The 20,158-nt window shown below is 43.3% G+C and overlaps 1 protein-coding gene across 1 annotated transcript in view; it reads left to right on the forward strand.

The window, feature by feature from the left end:
• Nucleotides 1-20,158, forward strand: part of ALPK3 (alpha kinase 3) — a 47,049-nt gene that overhangs the window by 5,698 nt on the left and 21,193 nt on the right. The window contains exons 4-5 of the mRNA XM_025050391.1: nt 9,419-9,536; nt 10,135-11,296. Coding sequence (XP_024906159.1) covers nt 9,419-9,536; nt 10,135-11,296 — 1,280 coding nt within the window. The remainder of the gene's footprint in view (nt 1-9,418; nt 9,537-10,134; nt 11,297-20,158) is intronic.

The raw sequence follows: 20,158 nt of genomic DNA on the forward strand, positions 1-20,158 counted from the left end.
CTCCGCCCGCAGCATCTTCCATTGCACCAGCCTGACCTGCTCAGGGCCTGCAGCACTCACTGTTGGGTGCCCACCAGTTTAAGGGTTTCAGGTCAAGTTTCTAAGAGCCTATATTTTTAGTAAATCAAGAGCATTGAAGTTTCCGGCTGTAATGTGCCCTGATTCTGAGGAACTTGTCTGCCCCAGCCAGCTAAACAGCTTCTCTGGGCAGTTCTCACCCTTACCCTGAACCCTCTGAGCTCCAGGCGGAGAACACTGTTCCAGGGGACACAGAGATGGGCCTCCATCCCTTACCTTTGTACAGCATAACATATTTTGCAACATTCATCTGTTTCCATTGTCATTGAATTCTTACAAAATTGTGTGAAGTAAGTGCTATTATTAGTCAAATTTTACAGAGAAGGAAACTAGAATAAGTTAGGAGACTTGCCAGAGTCCACAAAGCTGGGGAGGAGGAGAAACGGCTTTGCTCTGCAGCCACTGACGCTGCCTGCTTATGTCTGCATCTCCTACTTTACTGTGGCGCTAATGGTTTTTTAGAGAAGTGCTGCTCTTTTGCAACTCCGTGCCTTTGCATTCGCTCTTGTCCCTATATAGAAAGTCCTTAATCCTTTTTAAAGAAAATCAATCTTAATTTTAAAGTAACTTAAAAATTATTTTTATCAAATTAATATGTGTACATTATTTTAAGACTTCAAATTATACCAAAAGGCATATATCAAAATATAGCAGTTCACCCTTCCATCGGTATGTTTTCCTAGAAGCAACTGTGTTCTGCTTTTAGCTACTCGTTCTGGTGTGTATGCATTTCCATTATGCTAAGTAATATATGAATACTGCTGACTTTTGAGTCTTCATATTAAATGCTGTTTAGTCTTCCATTTATGAGAGATAAGGAATTAGCTCTCTTTACCATAATTTTCTCAGTTCCCCTCATTTATCATCTCAATATAGTTGATATACTTTTGCTTAAGTTAGTATTTATTGTTTACCTGGTCACGCTTATGCAGTGTTATTCATAACCAAGCATTGTAGTATACTATGATTGTATTTCTTCTGATTTTTTTTTTTTTTTAGGTTAGTATTTTCTTTACTTTTTGGTATCTATTGCTAATTTTTCTTATACTTTCTATTAGCATCTTAATACAGTTTCCTGCAAGGTCACTGCCATCAGTATTCTGTCAGTTACTTTCCTTGGAGATGTCCCTCTTGCAGATCTTCATTCTTCTTCTGTTTGAACTTGTGGCCTCTTAGGCCTGGGTCTTCCCTTTGCTTTTCTCTTGGGTTTGATTTAGTTTACTGAATGTCATGTCTTCTTTTTTCTTGATTTATTACTCTCTGGCTTTATTAAATGACACCCTCCAATAGTTTTGTCAAGTCCTAAGGGTGGTACAACAGCGGGAGGCATTGTGATGACCAGTTCTCAGCCTGTTTCTCCTCTGAGTCATTCTGCTCCAATATCATTCAGTTGCTCTCTGTGTCCAGCGCATGGTTGACATCCTAGGATCTCCCTTCACTGTCATTTGGTAAATTTCCTTTTGTCCTCTCCTGTGATGGATTTCCTGTGTTTTGTATTCCACATTTTTACCTTGATTTACATTTTTGTTTTGGTAGCTTCCTAGGAAGGGTACATGAGAAGTAAATGTTAGATAACTTGTGTCTGAAAATGTCTTTTTTTTCTACTTTACCCTTGATGGAGAGTTTGGTTGGGTATAGAAGTCTAAGTTGAAAATAATTTTCCATCAGAATTTCGAAGCGATTTCTCCATTGCCTTCTTGCTTCTAATGTTGTTGTTCAGAGCAGGAAGACAGTTTGATTCCTAATACTTTGCATGAGACCATCCCCCCACCCTACCCGCCATCTCTGGAAGCTTGTAAGAATGTTCTGCTGTTTCATAACGATGTATCTTGATACGGGTCTCTTTTCATCCTGGGGCGTGCTTGGACGCTTTCTATCTGGAAACTGAATGCCTTTAGTTCTGGGAAATTTGAGATTATTTTGATGTTGATTTCTTCCTCTTGTTTTCTCTGTTCTTTCTGGAATTCCTGTTATGTAGACATTTGTTCTGAAGGACTCATTCTCTTATTATACTTTCTTTCCTTTTCGTCTATTTGTCTTTTTGCTCTACTTTCTGGGAGATTTCCGCACTATTATCTTTCAACTCTTCTATTGAATTTTTTTTATTTCTAAGGGCTCTTTTAAAATCCTTTTCTGTAGCATCCTGTTGTTTTGATGAATATAATATCTTTTAGCTCTTTGAGGCTAGTAATAATAGTTTTCTAAACGTTTCCTCTCCCTTCATAGCTGTGTTTCTTCCAGTTAAACTTATTTCATTTGTTTTGGTCCATAGTCTTCCATTTACAGGCTCTCCTCTGATATGTATGTGTCTTTGACTAGCAGATAATGATTAAGAGTGGGAGACTAAAAAGCTGATGGGAAGTTCTAAACAAGGAGGAGGGTCTGGAAAGCTTGGGTCTTCCCTGAAGGATGATCTGGGTGGCCACTGTCGAGAATTGCCAAAGTGTTTCTTTAGTCCTTTCCTCTTGGACCAGCAAGATTTCCTAGTGACTAGTCTTCCAGTATCTTGTCTGGAGGGTGAAGGTTTTATGGGAAATAAGCAGATGAGAGTGTTGGGTGGGCTTTTAGTATAAAGTGTTTATTTTATATGTGTGGTTATTACATTTTTCTGTTTTCCATAGAGCAGTCATGCCTCCACTTGCTGGCTTGGCAGCCAGGTAATGTTTTCCAGTTAAAAACCTCACTTTTGGCTGTGTTGGGGAAGAAGCCATCACCCAGTGGTGTAGAGTGGGTGAGGGAATCCAGAGAGCTGATCGTTTTTCAAGCAACCTTTCACTGCTCCTCCTCTATGCCCAGTCCCAGAGACACCTGGTGGCCAGTTCTTATGTTCTTTGAGGATTTTCTTGTGTTCAAAATGTGGGTCTCAGTTTTCCCCACTGCTGGCTTCCCGTCAGCTGTCTTGGGTCTGCTAAGTTGCCACTTGTCCATCTGCTTTCCAGCTTTCACAATGCTGTCACCTCTGTTGCTTGCTTTACATGTTCTCCCCTTCCTTATGTTCTTATATCTTTAAGAAAGAATCTTTTTAGTGTAGTCTTAATGGGTTTTGGGGGAAGGATAAAAATAGATGGTCTGTTCCTTTGGCCTTTTTACCTAGAAGCCTACTTCTTCTTTGCCTGGCATATTCCTTCTCATCTTTCAAAGCTCAGTGCAAACAGCTCATCCTCCAGGAGGTCATCTACAGCATTTCCACGGGAAGCCCTTGCTGTCTTCTGTGGCACAGTTTGTTTATACATCTGTCTCTCCAACAAGACTGTGAGGTCTGTGAGGTTAGAGCACACACCTGACACATTGTGCCTCTTGGGAGCAGGCATAAAGAAGGCGCTCAGTAAATATTTGCCAAATGACCATGCTGTGAACAAAATTCGTAGCTTTTCTATTTTCCACATTTCAGCTGTGGCTTCAGTGCCTTGGAAACAGCAGCTGCTGCGGAGACCTTAGACCACGTCAGAGTGGTCCCTTCTCTCCTTCTCTCCTTCTGTCCTTTGTAGCCATTGACTCAGCAACATGGAGAACCCAACATGAGTCTGACTTACAGAGTCTTGGGGTATTTTATTGAACACTCCCACTGTCATCATGGGAGTAAGCTTTTCCCTCTTTTAGGCCCAACTCAAAGGAGCAAACATTTTTCCCTTTAGTTGCCATGACACCCATGTCTCATGACAACCAATGAGAGCCAGGGCCTTCCGTGCAGGAGCCCCTTCCATGTTGAGATCTATTGCACTACTAATGAGGCTGTGAGTTGTCCAGGGCTCCAGCTATCTCTGACATCCGAATCCTTGTCCACTGTTGTACCTGACTCCATCCTTCTCCCTCCTCACCCCACACATATAAAAGAATCTCAAGTTACCTGAGTTTTATGTAGCAGATTATTGAAAGAGGTCTTCGTGACCACCATAGTATACTGAAATGAGCCATTTCCAATTAGTATGGAGGAAAGAGAAAATGCAGACATAGGAGAGGGGGAAAGGTGATGCAGAAAGCAAGAGAGCAAAAGAAACAGGGTTAGAAGTTGGGCTTCCCCAGTCTGGAAAGGCGGGCAGTGGATAGATGTATGGCGGACACTGGCCTCTGTGAGACTGACGCGGTAATCCGGCTTGTCTCCATGGAGATAATAACCACACTTGCCTCTCTTCCTCCTACCCTACTGGTAGCATTTCGTAAACTAGGCTGTGATGAGTCAGTCCCACCAGCACCCTGCCAGGACCAGTTGATGCTTTCCTGGTGGGTCAGAACCTAGTCCAGGTGACAGAGGTGTCTGTGCTGGTTCCGCACTGGCTAAGCTGTGAGGGATGCCCTTGGCAGCTCAGAGAAGGAGAACACAGACCTGAGGTTCTTCCCTGTCAGAGTGGGCCTTGACTGGGCCTTCTGTCTCCTGTCTCCCCCAGGGGTCCCTCTGGCTAGAGTGCCTCTTATCCTCCTTGAGACTGCCTATCTCTGTCCAGCTTGGTGATTGCCTTCCCCCACTCTCCTTAACACTATTGTAGATTCCGCGGATGGGTGTGTGTATGTGTCTGCGTCTGCGTCTGCGTGCACACGCTTGTGCACATATTGAGGCAGGAGGAGGAGGGAACACCAGGAACAGGTCAGCTTGTTTCTAAAGAAACTTCTTTTAGACAAATAAGTCAGTATGATGACTGCTGGGGGTAAAAACGCATACATCAGTCCCAGAATCTCCAGTGGAAAGAGCATTAGAGAAAGGAAAAGGAGACTAGGGGCTTTGTTATGTGCTAGCTGTGTGACCCTAGGTAACTTACTTAGTTTCTCTGAGCCTCATCTTTACTTTTGTGTAAAAGAGATTAAAACGCTTGCACTGTTTTATAGAAGACAGAGATTTGAAGTTTGCCTCTTCTGCTTACCAGCTAGATGACTTTGGGCAGGAGCCTTAATTTCATGGGTCTTGATTTCCTCTTCTTTAAATTGGGGATTAATAACAGTGCATTCGTCATAGGATTTTGGTGAGGACTAGATGAGATAATATGTGAAAAATGTTCAGCTGAGTCTCTGGCACATAGTAAGTCTTCAGTAAATGTTAGCATTTATTTTCACAGGATTGTTATTAAGGGCCAAGTGAAATTCTGTATTTGAAACTCTAGATTTACATTAAACATTATTCTCCTGAATCTGAGCTGCTCCGAAATGGAATGGTTGGGACGAGGCTGCAAGTCCCCGAGCTGGGTTCCAGACCCTGGCCTGCTGGCTGGGAAGCAGAGGTTGCAGGGTGTGACAGGGGAGAGGGAAGGCCACAGGCCCCAGTACTGCTGTGGACTCTTCTGCCTACGGCCGAATGTGTGTGTGTGCACACCTTCCTGTGGACATACACACGCACACATGTGTATACAGCAGGGAATAAAGGACCTCTATTGCTTTTGTGTGTTTTGGAATATAGTTCTTAATATCCAGGGGATAAGACAATGTTTTCTCCCCAGATAAAGTTGTTTCCAAAACCCATTTTGCCATGGAGCCCTATGCTGTCAGATTGGCCCCCACTTTGTGATGAGGCGCCAGTGGGTGGCATGGGGGCTGAGGCCTAATAGTTTCACTGTCCCCCTCCTGGCCCGCTCGCCCCAGCGTGACTGGACTCAGATGCCCTGGAGGCTGAGGCCCTACTGGGCAGGTCATGGGGCAGGGAGGCTCTGAGCCGGGCCCTCGTAGGGGTGAGATCATCCCACAGGATGGTGAGGACACCTGTGCTGACCGTGGCCACACACACAGTGATGTAACCAGGGGCTTTAGCTCACAGTGGAAACATGAGTTTCGCTTTACAGTCAGGCTGCCCAGAGTTTGTTCCTGGCCGACTCTGCTGCAGCCTTGCCTCCCTTGCTCCCTGCGCCTATATACGGTTCCTCAGAGTGCCCTTTGCTTTCCACCCTCATGCTCTGCTGTTCTGTTCCTTTGTCAGGCATGTCCTTCCCATCTACCTCTGGTTAGTTTGTCACTCATTCCCTTACTTACTCATGTACTCACCCATCCAGCAGATTTTGTTAAGTAACCACTATGTGCCAGGCACCATGTTAGGTGATTCGGATGTAGCAGTAAAGAAGATGTGATTCCTGTGCACAGGGGACATACAGACTCTAGGAGAGAAGGTGGAAATAGTTATATAGAGTATCTTGATTAGTGCTATGAAGGGGAAGTGCAAGCACTGAACCCACATTTTCTGAAATTCTGCCCGCCATTCAAGGCCAATTCAAAAGCTACTCCTCCCAGAAAACCTCTCCTGATTCCACAGCCAGGGGCGCTTTCTCCCTTCTCTGCACCCAGAGCACTTAGTGTATTGCTTCATTCATTCATCTATAAATACTTAATGAGCATTGATTTCATACCAGGCACTATTCTAGGAACTGGGGACACAGCAGTGAGTAACACAGACAAGTCGTGCAGCTGATGTTTCCACAGGCAGTTGGAGAAGATGGACATAAACAGAGTCATAGTGTATAATGTGTCAGGCAGCCATGCATTCTACGAAGAAAGATAAACATAGAGGGATGAGAAGTACAGGGCGAGAGAGTTGCTCTTTAATGCAGGGTGGTGAGGAAGGCCTCTTTGAGGAGGTGATGTGAGAACAGAGACAAGGAATTACGGTGTAGTGTTCACATAGGGTATGACAGGCGAGCCAGCAGGATCATGTGGCTGGGCTACAGCAAGCAAAGCAGAAAGTACTAGGTGAGGCCAGCGTGATAATAAGGCTCAGATCAGGGGGCCTTAATGAAGTGGAAGCTGTTGGGTATTTTTCAGCAGAGGAGTTCCATGGCCTGACTTTATTTTAAAGGGCTCCCTATGGGAGCCCTTGCTGTTCTGAGAATGGGCTCAAGAGCGGCTAGGATGATAGTAGTGAGATCTGCAAGGAAATTATTGCAGAAATCAATGTTTGAAGTGTTGGTGATGGACCAGACTGATGATGGGACTGGCAAGAAGTGATCAATTCTGGATATATTTTGAAGGGAGGGCGCTTAGGATTGTCTGATGGAGTGGATGTGGGAAAAGAAAAGAATAAAGAATCTCATGTTTTGGCCTGAGCCAAAGTAGAAGGATGCAGTTGCTATTTACTGAGCTATGTGGGGACTGACATTGGAGAGAGGGGAATAAGGAGCTTGGCTTGGGCCACGTTAACTTCGATACCTATTAGACTTCCAAGTGGATGTCAGGTCCACAGAAAGAAGAACCAGGAGTTCAGGGGAGAGGGGCTGCATATTCAAACTTGGGGGTCATAAGCATATAGATATTTAAAGGCCACAGGCCAGGATTAGTCCCCCTAGATCAGCGGTTCCCAACCTTTTCAGCTCCAGGGACCAGTGCACTTATGAGAATCTAGTGCCTGATGATCTGAGGTGGAGCTGAGGCAGTGATGCTAGTGCTGGGGAGTGGCTGCAGATATGATGAGGCATGGCTCGCCTGCCACTCACCTCCTGCTGTGCATCCTGGTTCCTAACAGGCCATGACTGGTACTGACTGGTCTGCAGCACTGGGTTCGGCGACCCCTGCTCTTGGTTATATGGAGAGAGAATGGAAAGTGGTTCTGAGGCCTGAGCTCCGGGACTTCTCACATTTACAGGCCTAGGTGGAGAGGATGGAAAAGATTAGGAAAAGCAGCCAGTGAAGCAAGAAAGGGCCCTCAGGAGTAGTGTCCAGAAGCAAGTGAGGAAAAGGTTTCGGAAGAGGGATCAATGCTGATAGGTTGGGTAGGTGAGGCTGAGTCAGCATTGGATTTGGCAATGTGTGAGTCACGGGTGACGTGGACAAGAGCAAATCCCGATTCACTGGCGGTACTAAAGCCTGATTAGAGGACAGAGAGTGAAGACAGCGAGTACAGACAAGTCTTTTACATTTTTCTGTAAAGTAGAGAATGGAGAAATCGAGGTAGGAGCTAGAGAAGGACTGGGCCAAATGAAGTTTTTTTAAAGAAAAGGAGACAGTACGACAGGCTCGTAAGCTAGCGGGAATGATACAATAGTGAGGAAAAGTTTGATGATGCAAGAGAGCAGGACAGTAGTTGGAGAGATGTCCCTGATGAGGCAGGAAGAGGTGGGATCCAGTGTGGGTGGCTTTAGCTAGGCATGTGGGCAGTTCATCCAGACAGTAGGGAAGGCAGAGCAGGTATGAACAGATGCAAGTGTGTCTCTGCCTTGTGCGGGAACCTGTCTTGTCTTTTCTTCTGTGTAGTAGGTTCCCTGAGAACAGAGACCCTGTTCGTCAAGTTTTTATATCATAACCTTCACTTGAGAGTCAGCTCCTACTTAACATATATGTATTTGAGGCAATATATGTTAGGAGTCTTAGATTTCTAATAAATATTGCAAATCAGTTGGAGTTAGCTTAAAAAAACGAAGCAGAATTCATTGGTAAGGCTAGACAGGCTTTTTATTGAATTGACAAGTAGGAGTACGGCCATGGCCAGGCAAGGAATGGAGCCAGTATTTGGAAGGATGTCAGCACTCTATCTGGTTCCTAGCTTTTATTATATCCTGAAAATCAACTTCGTTTTTCCATTTCGCTGCAGATCAGCTTTGTCTGCTGCTTAGTCTGTGTAGCAGAAGATGATTGTACCTCTTTAAAGTTATATTTCCAGACATAAGCATAGATTGTCTCTAGGGCCTAATTCCCAAATCCTAGGTCAAAGAACTGGATTAGATTAGTTGATTGGGTGTCCATTACTGGACCAGTCAGCCGTGTGGCCATGGAAACAGGGAACATGTGACTCTAGTAGTTGGAAGCTCTCTTGGTGGGTAGGGCCAGAAGTCGCCAGAGAGGAGGGCCTGGGAAGACACTTCAGTCAGTCTCATGTAGTGAGTGGTAGGTAGGTAGGTAGATGTGTGTGGGGTGGGGGGGCGAGGAGGGGCGCGCGGGAAGATGGAGGGATGGATGGATGGATGGATGTTTTAGCTGTGTCATCAAATAATCCTAACAGTCCAGGAACCTGGAATGAAAGAAGGATGGCTCTCTGCAGTGGTCTTAATGTCAGAGTGCTGTGGGGAGACTTTTGCGAATAGAGCTGTTACTACAGCTGAGGATGTAGAGCAGGCCACTGAAGAAAGGAAGCTTATTGCTACCAGCCAAGGCTTTCTAGAAACTTCTTTCTTTTTTTCTTACCAGGAAGCTAGGAGTATTCTCCTGCATAGTTGATTTGCCTTCCAGCCGCTAAAGAGTAACAGTTTTCATCTTTGACAGGGCCTACCTTCTAAAATTAAGCTGAGCCATACGATAGCCTTGTTCTTTTAGCAAGCCTGGGGCAGGCGGGCCAGTCCAGTCTCTTCGGGTAGTTTGAGGAAACCATGGTGTCCTTCTCTCCTCCCACTATTTGGAACTGGTCTTCCTATAACTCAGTCTCCTGCTTCCTTCTTAGGATACCCAAAGCCAGAGGTGACCTGGTACAAGGATGACATGGAGCTAGACCGCTACTGTGGCTTGCCAAAATACAAGATCACTCATCAGGGCAACCGTCACACACTGCAGCTCTTTAGGTAAGGGAGAGGGTCCTTCTCTGTCCTCTGTGCCCTTCTGAGGGTCCAGTGGCCCAAGCCTGCCCTTAGGAGTGGAGTTAGCTGGATGAAGATGCGCAGGCAGGATCTGGAGGTGGAGGGTGAGGTGCTGCTGCTGAGTTGAACCACCTGGTAAACTGCGTCTGTCTGTGGCGTCTGGGATCTCCTAAGGCCAGGGTGGGAGTGTTTCTGACAGCCCGAGAGCTGAGTGCAACCATAGGAGGTCCTGACCCACGGAAGCATTTTCCATGAGATCAGCTGCCAAAAAAAGGTCCTGTGTCATTCTTTACAAGGGGCTGTATGGGTCACCTGCTTTTGAAGGGAGCTCTCCTGGGCCCCAAGTCTAATCCCTCCTGGAAAAGCATGACCTTGGTCAGCTCCCGCCCTCTTGCTGGCTCAGTTTCCTCAACTGCAATGGAGAGTGTTGGACGTGCTTATGTCTGAGGTGGGCTTGACACTTGGGGCAGGACTTGCAGGGGCTGGGGCAGCTCACTCGGCTCTGAGAGGCTCTGGCTGCGGGGAGTGGGAGCCTCTCATCTCCCAGGAGCGGAGAGTTGGCATCTAATGCTCCTGCCTCCAGGTGTCAAGAAGACGATGCCGCCATCTACCAGGCCTCTGCCCAGAATTCCAAGGGCATAGTGTCCTGCTCCGGCGTCCTAGAGGTGGGCACCATGACTGAGTACAAGATCCATCAGCGCTGGTTCGCCAAGCTGAAGCACAAGGCTGCGGCAAAGATGCGTGAGATTGAGCAGAGCTGGAAGCACGGGAAAGAGGCAGCAGGAGAGGCCGACACCCTGCGCAAGCTCAGCCCCGACCGCTTCCAGCGAAAGCGGCGGCTGAGTGGGGCTGAGGTGCCAGTCCCCTCGGCTCCGACTAGAGAGGCTGAGGACAGCACCCAGGTGGCTTGGCAAGAGGTGGGGACTGAGTCTAGTCAGCACCCCGGTTTGGGCCTGATGAACAATTTTTCCTCCGGAGAGGTTACCACCAATGGGGATGCTGCCCCTGAGAATGGGGAGGCTGGGGAGCACGGCCTGTTGACATACATCTGTGAGGCCATGGAGCTGGGGTCTCAGAGAGCCCCCAAAAAGGAGTCTGGGGCCAAGAAGAAAAAGAAAGATGAGGAACCTAAGCCAGGCCTACGGAAGCCAGAGTTAGAGAAGGCAGCGCTAGGCGACCATTCTGAAAACTGTGGCCCCAGTACAGACAAGCCTGACTCTTGTGGGACACAGAGGCCCATGGACACAGAGCAGGTTCACACCCAGCCCAGAGGTAGGGCTACGCGGGGGCCTACGTCTTCCAGAGTAGATAGTACCAGGAAGCCAGCTTCTGCCATGGGCTCTCAAGACCAGGCCCAGAATGCCTTGCCCGCAGCCCCTCATGGGGAGGGGGTGTCCCACACCCCAAGTGGCAGGGCGCCTGGAGAAATGCCCTCAGGGAAGATGCCCGGTGAGGCCACAGGTGAGAGGGGGCCTACTGCTCCTGGCCAGCCCACACCCTCAGCCCCCCAGCCAAATAGGCCTTTCAACAGGAAGAGATTTGCCCCTCCGAAGCCCAAAGTGGAGCCAACTGCCAACAGCAAGCCTGATTCTTCCATGAGTCAGGCTCCAGGACCTGGAGCCCAGAGCTTAGGGAAGGCCCCACCTGAGGACTCTCCCCAAGTGCCCACACCCCCTGCCCGGCGGAGACACGGCACCCGGGACAGCCCCCTGCAGGGACAAGCAGGCTACAGGACTCCAGGAGAGGTAAGTGCGGGTGCTGGGTGCCTGGAGGCTGCTCTGGGAAGCTGACCTCATGGAAACTCTTGCTGCAACAGCTCGGCAGCCAGTGAGCAGTGGGATATTTATAGAAGGGGTGGGGCGAGGATGGAGTGCCAGCCAGGAACAGGGGGCCACAGGCCCGGCCAGGCATGTGGGCAACACAGCCTGACTGACCCTCTCATCTGACAGTGTGGGAGTTCACAGCCAAGAGGACTGTGCCCCAGAGGGAGGTGGGGGAAGACTACATTCTTTGGAGAGGAAGGCAGTGGAGGGTTTTCTGGGAGCTCTCCTGAAGCAACAGTTCACAGAGCAGGAGTGTGCTGTAGAAAATTTTAAAATATCAAATGTCTAGGGAATTCTGGTTTAATGTGGGTTTCTATCTTTTGGAGTCAAGTGTACCTACATGTGACTCTAGCTATCCTTTACATTGTGTGACCTTGGACAAGTTGTAAAATCAGAATAATAATGAGACGTTCATAGGGCAGTTGCAAGAATCGACTTGTGCACAAGTCGATATGCACAAGACCTTGCTTAGCACAGGTCTTGTGCATATGAAGAACTAAATAAGTGGCAGTAGGTATACGATACTCCTGTAGTGGAAGGCAGAGGTAGACTGTTGTACATAGGAACAGAGTGTGTCATCATTTTCTGGGGATCAGATAGCCAACAGAAAAGATGATGTTGTGTGGAGACGTGGTTAGAGGGTCTCTGCTCTTCAAAGAAAGAGGCAGGAGTGGGGGGACAGCACTAAGGTGTTTGAAGGGGAGGAGAGGCGGAGAGAGTGGGATTGAGAGAATGGACAGAGGGGGAACAGTTTGTCTCGGTTGGTCACTGTTCCATGTTTCAGGGAGCAGAGGGCAGGCAGTATGTTGCAGGAGTTCAGTGAGCCAGAGTGTTTTATAGTGGGGCGGAACGAGGAGTTTTCTTATGAGTGGCAGAAAGAAAAAGTGTTTCAGGAGTTGGGGTAAGGTGTATAAGATACATAGGGTGTACATACACTGAGAAATTATTGGTGGTTTATCTGAATTCATATTTAACCAGGTATCTTTTATTTCTTTTTGCTAAATCTGGCAACCCTAAGTGGAGACAGCGTTTTGGCGGGAAATAAGATGACACTGTTCCTTGGGATGGAGAGAGCAGGAGTCTGTGTCCCAGGAAACAGGAGCTGCTGCAAGCAGTGTGTCACAGGAGTTGGGCAGAGGACAGATGGCTTCTTGGAACTGTGAGGGAAATAGATGAGGGACAAGCTGCTATAGCACCTCATGGAGGGTGAAGTGAAAGGGATGCTTCATGGACAGGGAGGACCTGCCCTTCTCATCAAGAGATCTTTCATGAGGGACAGAGGAGAGACCGGTTTCAAGTGTGAACAGGGAAAATGGTTTTATTTCAGTGGGTACTGAAGTCAGTCATTCAGAGGGCGATGGAGTGGGGCAGACCTCAAACCAGTCTCTGGAATCTGTTCATTGCCCTCAGGCCCTCATACTCAGTCTCAAGAGATTTTGGCATCTGGTGTGATGAGTTTTAGTGGCCTAGAAGGGGCCGCTCCGTGTGCCTGACAGCCTACAGGCTGGACAGCAGGGCCATGTTGTAGGATGGTCCTCATGGGCCCCTAGGGAGCTCATCTGGGAAGTGACCAGGCTGACTGCCAAGTCTGGGATTGAATCTGTCTTCTCTGCCCACAGCGGTAGAGAATGCCACAGCCGGGATTCTGAGAGGGCCCTCCATGCCTCTCAGTGGTGGGATGAGAGGGCTCGGGTGGCGTAGGCTCGGCAGAGGCTGACTGCAGTGGTTCTGCCATTTCTGCAAAAAGCATATATGGCTTTTTATTTTTTCATATTTTAGAAAAATTATGAGATATATACATATGAAAAATGCATTTAACATCTACATATATTTTGATGCTTTTGTTTTTTAGTGGCTGAATTTGATTGATTTTTCATATTCTCATACTTCCAGAACTTCTTAAAAAGCACATTATTTTTCTGATTATGAAAGAAACACATAGCCATAGTAGAAAATAATTGAGGGAAGCCCTAAAAATTCAAAGGAGAAAGTAAAAATTCACTTATAATTCTACCATAAAGAGACATCTTGGTGTATCTAACAGCCTTTCTGCATATGTAGTTTTATTGGTTTTTAAATTTAATTTGCACTATTATTCTGATCAAATTTTACATCCTGCCTTCTTTCTTCTCATTATTTCATGAGCATTTTCTCATGGTTTCTAAAAATTATCTGAAAAACTTCAGTTTTAATGGTTGTATATGATGCCAGGGTATGCATATTTTAACCATTTCTTCCGTAGTGTTTATGCTTCCCCATTCCAAAGTTAGTTAAAAATGCATCTGTATTGTTTGAATTACTTCATTTTACTTTTAAATTAATCTGGAATTAATTTGCTTGTGTAAAGCATCAGTCTCTAGCTCAATTTTTGGTTAATAAATAGGTAATTTCCCTGATTATCATTTCTGCAATATTCAACCTTTATCTATTAGTTTGTAATAGTTCCTTAATATACTAATTTTTATACACACTAAAGTTTTAGTTCGTATACATATGTTTGTCATAATCCATTAATCTGTTTATTGATTTTTACAATAGAAGGATCTTGTTTTAATTATTATAGCTTAATTTTTTGATAGAGCAACCCTCTTATACTTCTTTTAAAGCTTTTCTTAGCTATTCTCTCATGTTTATTTCTCTAGGAAAACTTTAGAATCATTGTTTGAAATTCTCCAAATTTCTAGATACCATTGTTTTCCACTTTGTATCTTTATAGTCACCATTTAAAAAACTATGTTTTAAAATGATGAATTATTTTTAAGAAGATCAAAAGGCCTGTTAAATCCTTTCATGGACAAATTAAAGTCAAATTTGCACTTCGAATGTTCTTTTAGTAAAACTTGCTAGATATATATTTTTAAACAACTTTATTTAAGTATAATTTATATACCGTAACATTCACCTATTTACATCGCACAGTTCCATGTGTGCAGTGCAGAGTTACTCAGTCATTACCACAGTCCAGTTTCCATCACTGTGAAAAGGTCTCCATTCCGTTTTGCAGTTAATCCTTGTTCCCACTCCCAGATCCAGGTGACGACTGAGCCGTTCCTTCCATCTCTGTACCATTGGTATTTTGATTGGGATTGTATTAAGTATAAGAATTAATTTGGAAAAATCAATATCAATATTTATCTTTCTCATTTGGGAACTAGGTATTTATTTCAGTAATTCAAACCTGTCTTATCTTTTTTAAATATGGTTGTCTACTTCATATGGGCCTAGCATGTCTCTTGCTAGGATACTTTAAGGGTTTCTGCTTCTGGAATATGACGCCACTGCCCTCCTAGTCTGTCTTGATTTCCCTTCCTGGAAATAAGTGGGTCTCTGGTAGCTCAAGTGAGGCTTCCATCTTGGATATGGATGAGGAGCAGATGCTAGAACAGAGGCCTCTTGGGTTAAGAACGTCCAGAGACCCTCCCCTCGAGCCCAGCCATACTGTTCAGACAGCTCTCTCCCTCTGCAGAAGCAGTCTTGCCTAAAGATACTTAGTGAATGGGAACTAGCCATCAGTACCCTCAAAGGCTGCTTTTTAGTGCCCCAACATGACATCTTTGTGGCTGCTTCAGATCTCTGGAGCTGCGGTACAGGAGTGTGGGGACATCTGCCCAAATCTTCATAGGGGACAGTGGAGGTGTGGGAGAGCTCAGCTGAATGCCTTGAGACCTCAAAGTGTCTTTTTTTGAGAAGCCCTGTAAGTCCTGAAGATAACATTCCAAAATATGGGCACTCCCCTCCCATAATAAGCGCTGTTTGTTCTTGAGAGAATACATGAATAAGTGTTTTCTGATAGCGTTGACGGGAGGGGGCTTGAGGAGAGACATGACCCTTGCCTGAAGGAGTTACCAGTGAATCAGGAGACTAGACTCACACCAGACCATAAAGACCTAAGAGCAGAGGATCTGGGTGAAATGCATGGTGCAGCTATTTGATGACTTCGATAAGCAGATAGTAGCAGACAGATTGGGGAAGAAGACCAGAATTCAAAGTACAAGTGCACTGGTAGTGTTTACCTTTTTCTTTTTTCTTCATTCTTCTAGTATTCCCTGACCTGCTCTCAATGCAGTTGGGAACTCAGAAGTAAACATCAGCATGGACAGAGCGAGTTTCAGGAAAAGCCCTCTAGATCAGGCTTGATGAATAGGAAGGGATCTCTGGTAGTGGCAGCAGTGGCAGCAGAGGCAGCAGAGGCCATAGATGTCTAAAGCTTTGAGGTGGGAAATCTTCCATTTGGAGGAGTTGTGGTACCAGGAGCGTGGGATGAACCCCTGTTGCTTTTTTTCTCTCTTGGGTCTCTTCCCCAGAGCACAGGATCATATGTGACATGTATGAAAATATGTGACAGAGAAGGATAAATGAAGGCCCAGCTATCTGGCCAGAAGGACTTAAAAAGTACAGGAGAGATCATGGAGAGGGAGAAATTTGAGAAAGTGACTTCATAAGCTTTTTATAAATTTCTGGGCTTATTCCCAAGCCGTTCATGAACAGCCTATCAAAAATGTCAAAAATGGAAAAAAAAAATGTTGAAAATGGAGCTAAGAGACTATCTCATCCAAGTCTCAGACTGGCCACTGGGTGGCACACACATAGGACACAGATTATAGCACTGCAAAGGCTTTGAAACAGAACTGACATTTCAACTATAATCTCGGACGGCTGAATGGAACTTGAACACAACCAAGTAGATTGTCTGCTAAGTAAGACAAAGTATCCACATTCTCCACAGAATTTATACAAGAAACAGAGTCTCATTTAAAATGTTCAGGATACAATAAAAATGACTTGACATATGAAAAATAGGAAAACATCAGTTTACATGGCAAAAGACAGTTAAAGAATGCCAATGTCAAGATGGCAGAAATGTAGGAATTATCTGACTTTAAAGCAGGTACTGTAAAAATGTGACAAATAAGGGTGAATACTCTGGAAATAAATGGAAAAATAGAAAGTCTCAGGAAAGAAATGCAAGATAAAAAGGACCAAATTTTAATTTTGATATTGAATTGAAAAATACAGTAACTGAAATAAAAAGATTTGCTGCTTGGGTGCAATAACAGAATGAAGATGACAGGAAAGTCAGTGAACTTGAAGATAGACCAGTAGAAATTCAATCTGAATAAGAGAGAAGGGGGGAAAAAAAAAAAAAGACAGGGAAAAGCAGAGCCTCAGGGACCTGTGGTGCAGTATCAGAATATCTAACATTCATGTCACTGGAGATCTGGAAGGGGACAAGAAAGAGGGTGGTGCAGGAAAAAAAAAACATGAAAAAATAATGGCCAAAAACATCCAAAATTTGGTAAAAGACATAAATATAGATGAAGCAATTCAGCAACTCCCAAATAAGACACCCACAGAATTTCATGTCATCAAACTGCTGAGAACTAAATATAATAACAACAACAAAACCCTTAAAAGTAGCAGAGAAAAATAATGCATTATTTATAGGGGAACAGTGATTCAGATGACTGCAGATTTCTCATCAGAAACAATGGAGGTCAAAAGGAACTAGAATATTTTTTAACTGCTGAAAGAAAAGACCTTTTAATCTATAATTCTGTGTTCAGCAAACATATCTTTCAGTATTGAAGGTGAAATAAAGACATTCTCAGATAAAGAAAAACTAAGAAAATACATTGCTAGCACACCTGTTCTAAAAGATTTGCTAAATGGATAGAAGGGATCTTGTAATATCAGGAATGAAGGATGGGCAGCAGAAATGGTGACTATCTGGGCAAACATAATAGATTATTCTTCTCTTGAATTCTTTAAAATATATTTGAAAATTAAAAAATACAAATTATAACATTGTAGGGTTTTCAATATATGTAAATCTAAAACATAAGAAAACTATAATATAAAGGAGAGAGGGTAATGGTGGTAAGATTACTACAGTTGGTGCTGAGATTACTGCATTTCACTTGAGGTGGTAAAATATTGACTCAAAGTAGACCGTGGGATATTAAGTAAGTGTGTGTGTGTGCATGTATGTGTATATGCATACACACACACACAGACAGACACACATATATATATATATATAGTAAGCCCTGATCAATAATTAAAATACTATATGAAGAAATATAGTAGCCAGAGGAAAGAAAGAGCTATTAGAGGCATTGTTCTATAAACTATATAAATGTCTAATCAATGTACTGTATGCTTGAAACTAATAAAATTAAATTAAAAAAAAAGAAATATAGTAAAAATTATGAAATGTAAATTAAAGTGGAATACCAAAAACGTTCAGACACTCTAAAAGAAGACAGGAAAGGGGAAACAGAGGAAGGAAAAACAAGGAATAAATAGAAAACAGATAATAAAATAATTGACCTAAATCCAAACATGTAAATAATTATATTAAATTTAAGTAAGAGAGATTGTGAGAATAGATCAAAATACATTCCCAACATTATGGTTTTTACAGAAACTGACTTTAACTATAATGATATAGGTTTAAAAGTGAAATAATGGAAAATAGGTACTATGGAAACATTAATCAATTGAAAACTAGAGTGGCCATATTAATATCTAAAATAGACTTAAGAGCAACAAAAATTACCAGGTGAAAATAGTGAATTACCTAACGATAAAAGGTCGATTCAAGAAAACATAATCAAAAATGTGTTTGCCCCTAACAACAGCTTCAAAGTACATGAAGCAAAAACTGGCAGGACCGAAAGGAGAAATAGACAGATCAATTACAGTTGGAGATTTTAACAGTCCTCTCTCAGTAATCAATTGGACTAGTAGACAGAAAATTAGTAAGGATAGGAAAAAACTGAACAGCTTTGTCACCCAACTGGATGTAACAGACACATAGAATATTCATTCTTTATAAGTGTATATAAAACATTCACTGAAATAGATCTTATTCAGGGCCATAAACAAACCTTTAACAAATATAAAATAATTGAAATTATACAAAATATACTCTGTGACCAAAATGGAATTAAACTAGAAATCAATGACAGAAAGATAATAGGAAGGTCTCCAAACACTTTTAAATTAAATGATACACTTTTGTGGGTCAAAGAGGAAAACCTCAAAGGTAATTGGGAAATATTTTGAACTAAACGAAAGTGAAAACACAACATATTAGAAATTTAGATGCTACCAATTCAGTGCTTTGAGAAAAATTTGTACTATTAAATATATTAGGAAAGAAGGAAAGTCTGAAATCAATAATCTAAGGAAGAGCAAAATACTCAGTGCAAGAAGAAGGAAGGAAATATTAAAAGAGCAGAAAACAATGGTATTGAAAAGAAAATCTATGGAAAAGATAAACAAAAACCTTGTTACTTGAAACGATCAAATAATTATCAAAAGATAATATTGATATACTTCTAGCAAGACTCATGAAGGGAAAAAAAATGAGAGAAGACAAAATTACCAGGATTAAGGATGAAAGAGGGTCTTGGTTGTGATGATCACTTCGCAGTGTACAGCTATATCAAAACATCACATCGTACACTTTAAATATATACTATTTTATTTGTCAATTATATCTCAGTAAAGCTTAGAATGAGAGAGGATAGCACTAAAGAGTGTGCAATCATTAAAAAAAACAATAAAGGACTACTGTGAAAAGTTGATGCACATAAATTCACCATCTTAGATGAAATAGACTAATTTCTTAAAAACCACAAACTACCAAAACTCATGCAAAGTGAAACAAGATAATTTTATCCTCTGTTAAAGAAATTGAATTTTTAATACAAAATTTTCGAAAAATATCTTTGGGACCAGATGGTTTCACTGGGGAATTCTAAACATTTAAGGATGATGAAACTTCAGTATCAGCCCTGGGTCTGGGCTTCAAGGGTGAATCAGACTAGCTCCTTAATTTCTGAGAATTTATGGGGACCACGGAAAGACAGGATGGCAGGTTAATATTCTTTGTAATGAAGACGCTTACAGAGAACCCACCAGGTTCACCCTAGCTACACAAATTTATTTTTAAGAAATACATGACATTTCTCATTTTCAGTTTCAGATGTTGACACATACACCCCATAGTGTTAGGTCAGTGGTTGTACAGAAAGTATTCAATCAGTCATGTACCATATAGTTATTAAACACCACCTCTAACCCTGAGCCTGTGCCTGGCAGTCCTCAGAGGAGAAGAGGTCACAGATTAGCAGGTGACACATGCATGGAACAAGTAACTACCACACAGAATGAAGGTATAGAATTAGGTACATTTGCCATGAGTGCATGGCGTAGGAAGCCAGTAACATTTTTGGGGGAGTAGAGGAGGGAACTCAGAATTCCTCATAGAAGAGAAGAAACTTGAATGAGGTCTTCAAGGAAGAGAAGAAGTCTTCCAGGTGGTCAAGGAGAAAGGTGAGAATATACAGCAGAGAAAAAAGCAAAGTGGTTATAAAATAGCACAGCGGTCAGTACAGTAAGTAGTGTCATAGGGCAGAGGGACCCAAGAGATGAACCTGAAGAGAGAGACCTGGGACCTTTGCTAAAGGACAGACCTCATTGATCACACAAGGGTTTATTTATTTATTTCCATTTTAAACTGAATTTCGTTGAGTATGTGTCATATGCATGTGGTGTAAAATTAGAAAAGTATAAAGTGTGTAGAGAATATTAAATCTTTTCCCCATGTCTCCCCCCCCACTACCCAGTTCTTCTTCCTGAAGTCAGTTGAGCATCTTTCCAGGGCTGTTTTCTGTGCATTTACAAATACGTTTGCGCGTCTATATATTTTTCACATAAAAGTGGCATATGATACTTTCTACTCCATACTTTGCTTTGTCGTATATTCATTTGGAA

Source organism: Pteropus alecto, unplaced genomic scaffold (genome assembly GCF_000325575.1).
Source record: "Pteropus alecto unplaced genomic scaffold, ASM32557v1 scaffold60, whole genome shotgun sequence".
Taxonomy (NCBI): domain Eukaryota; kingdom Metazoa; phylum Chordata; class Mammalia; order Chiroptera; family Pteropodidae; genus Pteropus; species Pteropus alecto.